General features: G+C 29.9%; 1 protein-coding gene across 1 annotated transcript; it reads left to right on the top strand.

Annotated features, from left to right (window-relative positions):
- Positions 1-1829: 1829 nt before the first annotated feature.
- Positions 1830-5128, top strand: LOC129290394 (vestitone reductase-like). Its single transcript, XM_054927152.1, has 4 exons — positions 1830-1970; positions 3400-3924; positions 4449-4644; positions 4792-5128. Exons 1-4 carry the CDS (start codon positions 1847-1849, stop codon positions 4949-4951), a joined length of 1005 nt encoding a protein of 334 aa, XP_054783127.1. The 5' UTR covers positions 1830-1846; the 3' UTR covers positions 4952-5128.
- The last annotated feature ends 4423 nt before the right edge of the window (positions 5129-9551 follow it).

The raw sequence follows: 9551 nt of genomic DNA on the forward strand, positions 1-9551 counted from the left end.
TAGAATATAAGTTTTTCCAGAAACAAACATTGGAGATAAATTTTCATAATAAAATACAGAAAATCCTAGAGACCTTGGCCCATATCTTGGAAATGGGGTGCAAAACTTTCTTACTGAAATAAACAGTAATTAATTTCAAGTCCAGAGGAGTGGCAGAAAGTGTTAAGTACCTCTTTCACCATGTGACATGATTCATTATTTCCTTTGAAGAATAACATTGTGTCATCAGCGTAAGCAAGGTGACAAATGGGGTCCGCCACTCTAGAGATCTTGATTCCATTCCAAGTCATCCCAGCTTCTTTAGCTTTAATCTGATAGGAGAGCACATTCGAGCATAATATGGAAAGATAAGGAAAGGAGATAATGGGTCTCCTTGCCTTATACCTCTTTTTGGAGAAAAAAAAAAGGTGTGAATTTTCCATTGATCAAGATTTGAAAGGAGAGCGAAGAAAGATAATGACCAATCATCCGAATCTAGTCCAACGGAAATTCCAAAACCAAAAGTAATTGTCTTAGGAACGTCCAGTCAACTTTGTCAAAGGCTTTGGCAAAATCTAGTTCCAAGACTGCCCAACATGTTTGAGTCCTCTTTCGATATTTTACAACGGCATCACATTGTGGTTTCTGATGATTGTCCCTTATGTGGGCTGGAAATTCCAAACATAAATCACACTCTTTTTCATTGCCCCTTTCTCAAGGGCTACATGGTTTAGAACTAACCCCTCCTTGCTTGCAATTGAAACTGAAGATGTTATAGATCTCATCCTATCATGGTGCCATAAAGCAATTTTGGATGAATCCTACGTTTATATTGTCAAATACATCCATGTTAATTACTTTGCATATTATTTGGGACTGTATAAATAATTTCAAGCATCAGAATATAATGTGTCCGCCAATGCAAGCCATCTACAAAATCAAATGGATCTTGGCAATGGTGGAGTTATCTTTTTCTGGTCATACTGCTTCAAGCGATGCTTTTTCTACAGCCAAGAAGATTTCTTTTCAGACAGCAAATTTGCGTGGAGGATTGTTTGTTTTTGCTGATGTCAGGAAGATTTTACATGCTAACAAAAGCAAACACAATTTGTTCTCTGCAATTATCTTTCATGATGTACAACTGGCCCATAAGAAGCACGTCCAAGGAGAGAAGAAGCAATCACTCATGTCACTGCTCTTGGAGAGTCTCAAAAACACTGTTAGATGGATCACAGAGTTAGATGACTTTGGTCCTCCTCGCTCTACTGATATTACCTTGGTCTTCATTCATAAAAGTGGACCCTAAACAAGGATGTCCAAACTCTACACGTCTACGACTTTACCAAAGTCTTTTGGTAAACGAAATGGTAATCTAATTAAATAGAGCCAAACATTGGCTTGCCGTTCAAATCAAATAACTATACATCTTCCATTACCAACTACTCATCAAAGACGTGTGGTTTAGCTATTTTACCTGAATCATGATCTACCACAAATCATACTGCATATTAGCTTTCTTTCAGCTGAGAAATTGATACCACCTCATCTATGAAATGAAATATATATATATATATATATATATGAATACCTCAAATGAATAATTGCGTTTAAGAGACCTGTCTTTCCCTTCCTCTGTTCTTGATTTAATACAATCTTAAAATAATTAGATGACACATTTAACTGCTAACCATCGAGACGTACTACCTACTTATTAACTTTAACAGGTGAAAGGAGAAAATAGTTGAGACGTAATAGTAAATCTATCACTGTCATGCTCGCAAGATTGGCGAATATACTTGTTTATAAAGGACCAAGTCTCCAAGAGAACCTCTTAAACTCCAGCCTGGCTTCCCTGATCTCCAAATTAATGGCAGCAGAGAGCAAAGGAAGAGTATGTGTTACAGGTGGGACTGGTTTTATCGGTTCCTGGACCATCAAGACACTTCTTCAGGATGGTTACTATGTTAACACTACCGTTAGATCTCACCCAGGTGCACACCCAAGTTTGTGATGATTTATGTGTTTCTTCCATTATGGGAAAATGTGTGTTAAATTGTCCCCTAAAAAAAACAAAAGACAAGAAAAGAAAAACAGAAAGAAAAAAAACAATGATTATCTATATATTTGAAGCATGTGTGTGTGTGTGTCAGTTTGATCTTCTCTAATAACTTTGTTACAATATATTATTTGTTGAGATTTGTACATATTCCTCTTTTAATTAAGCATGATTTTGTATTCATTAATCATTATTAGCACCATCTATTTTTTTGTGTATGCGTTGTAAATTTTACAGAATAAAGAAGTAGAAAACTTTTTCAAGTATTTTTTCTCTTCTAACTTCCTTCATGATATCAAAACTAATTAATCAAAGCTTTTATAGTTTTTCCAACTTGAAACTTTATTTTGTATGGCAAAGCTCTATCCATCACTCCTTCTTCATAATTTATTTCTTTGTAAATCACCCCAAGTTTTTAACTTGATGATTTATTTTTTCAAAAATTACTACTGAATTTTTTGCCATTGATTCATTTCTTTAAGAATCACTCTTGAGTTTTCTACTTACTAATCCATTTCTCCAAGAATCACTCTTGAGCTTTTTTTTTTTTGGCCTAGAGATTCATTATTCCTATAAGAATCATTCTGGATTTTCACCTAGTGATTCATCCTAAATAAAAAATCACTCCTAAAATTTCTACTAACTAATTTATCATCTTCTTTGAAAATCATTTCAAGTTTTTGTTTAGTGGTGATTTATAATATTGATGTATATGTGAGAATCACTCTGAGTCTATATTTACACTCTTCAAATTCCTCTCTTTGTCATACAAAGGATTGATGGTTGCTCTTACTATTATTGTTACCACTGCATTGCCAACCAACTAATTCATTTATTCATCAGATTAAATAATACAAGTTATTCCAAACTCAAGAGCAGACTTTCAGGAGAGTACTGTTATGATATATTATTTATTAAGATTTATTATTTGTTGAGATTTGTACATATTGTTATAATTTATTATTTATAGAGATTTATTATCTGTTGAGATTTGTACATATTGTTATAATTTATTATTTATTGATATTTATACATATTCTCCCTTGAATTAAGGAATATTTTGTATTTACAGATTATTTTTGCATATATATATATATATATATATTATAAACTTTACAAATCGATACAGTACATTTTTTCATTTGTTTTTTTTTCTTCTATTTCTTTCAAATTTCATGTCTTTTGCGAGACAAGATATAGACTTTGTCTTGTGGATGAAAATCATTTGTGTCTTTCTATAATGTAACTAAATTAAGAAATATTTCGTCGTTTAGTATTAAATTCCTTTCTTTTAACGTGAAAGTGCAAATCGAATGAATGCTCTTCGGACAAATGGAATCATATGATTTTCTTTTCCATTACAGAGCACAAGAAAGATGTGAGCTTCCTCACAAATTTGCCAGGAGCATCTCGAAGGCTACAAATTCTGAACGCAGACCTAAGTGAGCCAGAAAGTTTCAAGGAAGCCATTGAAGGGTGCATTGGAGTTTTCCATGTGGCTACTCCAATGGATTTTGAGGAAAGCGAACCTGAAGAGATTGTGACCAAAAGATCCATTGATGGAGCATTAGGTATTCTGAAAGCTTGCCTCAATTCAAAAACCGTGAAGAGGGTCGTTTACACTTCCAGTTCTTCCGCTGTTTCTTCAATTGCCATAGAAGATGAAGTGAAGGATGAAAGCTCATGGACTGACGTGGATTTACTTAGAACTTTTAAAGCAATTGGACGATCTTATGCCATTTCTAAGACATTGACAGAGAAAGCTGTGCTTGAATTTGGAGAACAAAATGGATTAGATGTTGTCACTGTGATTCCCACTTTTGTTGTTGGACCCTTCATATGTCCTAAGCTTCCTGGCTCTGTTGGTTCAACACTCTATTTTTTATTTGGTATGTTCTTCAACTTGCTCTCCACATCATTTTCAATTTATTCAGGGTTAAAGTTCATTTTTACTCTTGAACTACTTTTATAAGAGCACACAGTATTTTAAACACTTTGTCTTAGCAATATTACCCTTAAAGTAATTAAAAATGTTGCCCTAACATTGAATGGCCAAACGTTAATGGTTAACTTTGCCAAATCATACTTAATTAATGTCATTAGAGGCAACTTTGTTACGATTTAATTACTTTTATGTCAATGTTATTTGCATTTAATTACTTCAAGGCAACATTATTACATACCATTTGAGTCAAATTTATTTTTGAGTTAGTAAAGTTAATTGTTAATGTTTGCCCATTTAACGTCAAGGGCAAACTATTATGATTTAATTACTTCAAGAGCAACATTGATATTGCAAAAAGTTTGGGACACTAGGTGTTCTTACAAATATAGTTTAAGAATAAAAATGAATCGTAACCCATTTATTTATAATCTTATTTTTATTTGGTGTCTTTACAAAAATCTGATTCAGGTAAGAATAGCCATCCATTTAGTTTTCTGCAAGCACCAATGGTGCATGTGGATGACGTGGCAAGAGCACATATCTTTCTACTTGAACATCCCAACCCAAAAGGCAGATATAATTGTTCTGCATGTTTGGCAACTATTGAAAAGGTGCTTGAGACTGTGTCTGCTAAATACCCAGAATTTCAAATGCCAACCATAGAGTAAGTTACGATCTTGTCCTTCTTCATGTTTAATTTTTTGAAGTACAGTTATGAGAATACTATTCAAGCCAGTGGCTTGTCTTCCATGCATATATGTTTTAACGTTTACTTCACCATTTAATTCTTCTCTTATTTCATTTATTGTAGTGCTTTAAAAGAAAGCACTGGGGGCCTGAAACTTCCAGATCTGTCATCTAAGAAGCTCATAGATGCTGGATTTCAGTTCAAGTATGGACTTGAAGAAATGTTGACTGATGCAATTGAAAGCTGCAAAGAAAAGGGCTTTTTTAATAGAGCTACAATATAATATAAATATGGTATATGGAAGGTGGAAGATGCTCTATAATTGTCTATTTTATCAAATGTATGTGTTTTTGTGTGATTGTAAATTTGTAATTGCATGAAAAATTATAGTATGGCATATGTCCGTCACATGTGAACACTGTGACTTTATGAAGTGTTTGTTTTATCAGAATTAATATATAAGCCCAAGATTTGCATTACCAATAATTACCAATGGTAATCGTGAAAGTGAGAGAATGAAAAGCTTTAGTATTATCGAGGGAAAACTAATTCCTTTAGTCCAAAATATAAATAGTTTTTGATAATAATCTGTATACCAATAAAATTCATATTCTCTCATGAAAATACATGCTTTCTTCAGTAAAAAATATAAACATTTTTTTTCATTTAATTTTGGTCTAAAATATAAACAACTTAGTACTTGTAAAAAAAATTCTTGTTTTACCCTTTGTATTTATTAATTTAGATCCATGTATATGTGAATTTATTATAACCTCTTTCTAACTCATCCTAAATTGGAACTAAGGATTAAAAAAAAAACTCTCTCCATTCTAAATTATAAGATATTTTTAAGAAAGATTTCACATTCCAAAATATAAAACACTTTGATAAAAATAAAATTTCATTAATAATATTTTTTTAATATTACCCTTCTTATATATTCTCTCTCTTTAATATTTTTTTTCAATGGAGTATTAAATAAAGCACATTTTTAAAAGTTTATATTTTTATCTTGAAAAAATAAAGTTATAAAATATATTTAATAAGCTTTATTGATATGTTAAATTTTATTTAAAAATATCTTATAATTTAATATAAAAGAGTAATATATTTTTATGGGAATAAAAAATTCATTAGTGTGCACGTCATTATTAAAAGCTGCTTGTTATTTTGGAGTAAAGGGAGTATTGTTTATCCTTTTTATCTTTAATTCCAATTATTAATGATGAGTGAGAAGAAGATTAATTAATACAATAAGTAAAATAAGAAAAAAAAATCCATAACTACTAAGTTGCGTATATCTTAAATCAAGATTAGCCTAAAAAAATGTTTAATCTTATAGTTTAATGGTATACTTTTCTCACTAATATTTAATGAAAAATAAAAGAAAAGAATTTATAATGAACATGATATATATATATATATATATTAATAAAATGACATAATAATAAAAATATAATAATAAAGAAGTTATATAAGTGTGTACTTCTTTTGTCTTATCTGGAATGGGAGGGGGTTAACATTTTTAACGAGACAAAACATTCGGAGACCCATATCATACATGAGAAGAGTTGGGATGTTCACGGGACTGGACGGGATCGGGACACTCCCGTCCCATGTCCCGTCCCGAAAAAAAGATCAGAACTAAATTTTGATCTCGTGTCCTGTCCTGTCCCGAAAGTCGTCCCATTCCGTTAAGAGTCGAGACGGGACCGGGACAAGATTGGGACGTCCCGCCGTCCCAATAAATGAAATAATATCGAAAAAAGATCTGGATAATAATGTTCATTAAAATTTTAAATTATATAATTTATTAAGTTTAAAATCAAAATAACACAAGTACATAAATAATAATAATTTAAAATCAATTATTGAATTATATTAATCACAACTACATATTATAATAAAAAATACAAGTGATCTTTATACTATAAGATTAGTAACAACAGACAAGTCAAACACAATATCAAATAATTGTTCTTCTACTTTAGTGAAGATGTACTAAACTAATTACTCTTCTAAAAATAAGCAAGAAATATATTATAAATAAAAGTTATTAAATAGATAGATATAAGAATAAATTATATTAATATAATTAATATATTATAAAAAAGATATCGCCATATTTACTCCATGTCATTAAAATTATCAATATAAAAACACTTTAGTTTTAAATAAGAATTGTAAGTATTAAAATTATAATTGATATAATTAATATAAGTATAAATTATATTAATATATTTAATATATTTAAAATAAAAAATAATATATATAATATTCGAGACGGGACGGGACGTTCCGATGGTAATCTCATGTCCCGTCCTGTCCTGAACTCCTTTTCTGTCCCGTCCCGTAAAGTCTCGTCTCGATTATTTTTGAGCCGGGACAGAAACCCGTCTCGATATGATCGAGACGATATCGGACCAATCGGAACGAGTCCAGATTGAACACCCCTAGAGAAGAGGTAGAGAGTGTGGTGGGCCCCTCTTACCATACAATTAGTTCCATAATAATTATGTCTAAAATTAAAATATTGAAACTAAAATATCCTTATAATTAATATTTATTTTTTCTATCTAATTTAATAATTCCATCACTTATAAGGGACAATTTAGGAAAAATGTAATCAATTCTTCTTGAATTTATAATTTTACTTATAATGTTGGATTTGAGTGATTGTTGTGAAGCTATAGCGTGTTAGGTTGATTTCCTGCCCCACTATCATCTGAAAATTGTACCAAATAAATACCTAATTGAGAGAATTAAGCGAAAAAAAAAATAGAGAGAAGAGGAAGAAAATGCTTGTCATGAAAGGCTTAAATGTTTGCAACCTGGAGCTTCAACCAATTTGGCATTCTCTCACCTTCTTTGTTTCATTATAACTTTTTTTTTTAATACCATTCATTTGTTTGACAAAATATATCTAAAATCAACTCTTTTGGGTGATAAATAAAGAAAACATATCATCGAACCTAAAAATTACATTTGAGAAAATGAACAAAGTAATCTCTAAAATTTAAATCAAATAGTATCATAAATATTGAACTCACTACTAGAAAAATAAAACTTAGAGTGGGACAAATCCCTTACTAGATTGCATTTTAACAAGAGTTTTGTCCTTTATTAAATTTGTAGCTAAAAAAATGCATTAATTTTAGTAAGGGATTGTATTACTCTCGCTAATTAGCGAGAGATTTAGTGAAGGATTCAGCGAGGGACTGAATCCCTTGCTAAATCCTCACTAATATTATTCAAAATTCGATAACTTTAACGAAAGATTAGTTCCTTGCTAATCGCTCGCTAAATATGCATATATTTAAAAATAATGATGCCACATCACCCATTATATGTGGGTTAACTTGTAACATGTCACCAACAACCTCATGTCTCATCAACCGCCATGTCACCTACTATCTCATGCCCTATCATCCTTCATATGTATGACAACTCATAACATGTCATTATCCACCTTATCTCATGTCACTTGCTCCTTATCATGTCATATATTCATTATATTTATGTCAAAATCAAGACTTTAACCCTTGACCTCATACCTTTCAAACTTTATGCTCTTCTTCTTTACCAGTTAAACTAAAAGGGACATGTAGTCATTTTATGAGAAATTAAATATATATTATTTAACTACATAAATATCTCAAATGCTATATTATAAAAATACAAACATATATACATATTAAATTTTATTTTTAATTTTTAATATGTTAAAAATATTTATATTTTATTTAAATTATTCTTTATATTGTATTTTTTCTAAAATATTATTTTCTTAGTGAAAATCAACTTAAAATAAAGAAAATATTAAATATTAAATAATTTTATTATGAATATTTTAGTTAATTTTTAAGTTAATTTTTATTTTTAAATAAAAATAATTAAATATATAATGAAAAGTTATTGTCAAAAGTTAAATTTTTTTGCAGTAATTAGTCAGGGATAGAATCCCTTATTAATTATCTTATTTTAGAAAGTGATTGATAGTCTCTCACAATTATTGTCACTAATTGTTACACTTTAGAGAGGGATTGATGGTCCCTCATTAATTTTTTTTATTTTAAAGAGAGATTGATAGTCCCTCACTATTTTTCTCATTAATTTAGTATTTTAGAAAAAAATAGATCATCTCTCATTAAATTTCTTTGTTAATTTGTAATTTTTTACTAGTGACTCCTCTTACAATAACCCATGAGCTTAGATTAAGGTTAAAATTTATGATTAAGTATTTTAATTATATTTTTATTAATTTTTAGAACAAATATATTAAAAGGAATCTCGGTCTGGTGGAAATCATGCTAACCAACTCATCTACAGGTCCTAAGCCTGAGCCACAATGGAGCGATGGGGTTTTATTTTATTTTTTCATCATTTTTAAATTAACATTTTGCCCCTCATAATCAGATTCTTTCCGCGAGTCATACCAAAAGAGAGAGGAAGATAAATCCAAAACCCTCCGCCTGTACTTTTCCTCGATTCCAGCGTGATGACCGGGTAAACCTTTAGGCCAATTAAGGCGATTGCTTTAGGCCTCATAAAAATATTATTTACATAAAAAATTTATTGATCTTTTTTTTATAAATTAATTACATTATAGTCTTAATTATAGTATGAGATGTTGAAAATATATCTTATAATATTATTTATTTTTTATTAGTAAAATCTTATCACTTATTTATGAAAAAGTTATAAGAAAAAGGGGCTTTAGCAAATTTAGCTAATATTATATAGCTAAATAAAACCAATAACTCATCTTTTCTTTAATTTATCTTTAATACAAAAGATAAAACTATCCTTAAACATTATAATACATTGATTCTTCTTTTTCACACTGGTTTCACTTTTATCCATCCGAAGATGTGGAGATGACA

The sequence above is a fragment of the Prosopis cineraria genome, unplaced genomic scaffold, assembly GCF_029017545.1.
Source record: "Prosopis cineraria cultivar Desert tree isolate PC_DT_omini unplaced genomic scaffold, ASM2901754v1 PC13, whole genome shotgun sequence".
Taxonomy (NCBI): Eukaryota; Viridiplantae; Streptophyta; class Magnoliopsida; order Fabales; family Fabaceae; genus Prosopis; species Prosopis cineraria.

Excerpts from the sequence above, each read along its gene's own strand:
- LOC129290394 (XM_054927152.1), top strand. The coding sequence starts at position 1,847 with ATGGCAGCAGAGAGCAAAGGAAGAGTATGTGTTACAGGTGGGACTGGT. Across the intron at positions 1,971-3,399 it reads TACCGTTAGATCTCACCCAG|AGCACAAGAAAGATGTGAGC; the intron begins GTGCACACCCAA and ends TTTCCATTACAG. Across the intron at positions 4,645-4,791 it reads TTTCAAATGCCAACCATAGA|TGCTTTAAAAGAAAGCACTG; the intron begins GTAAGTTACGAT and ends CATTTATTGTAG.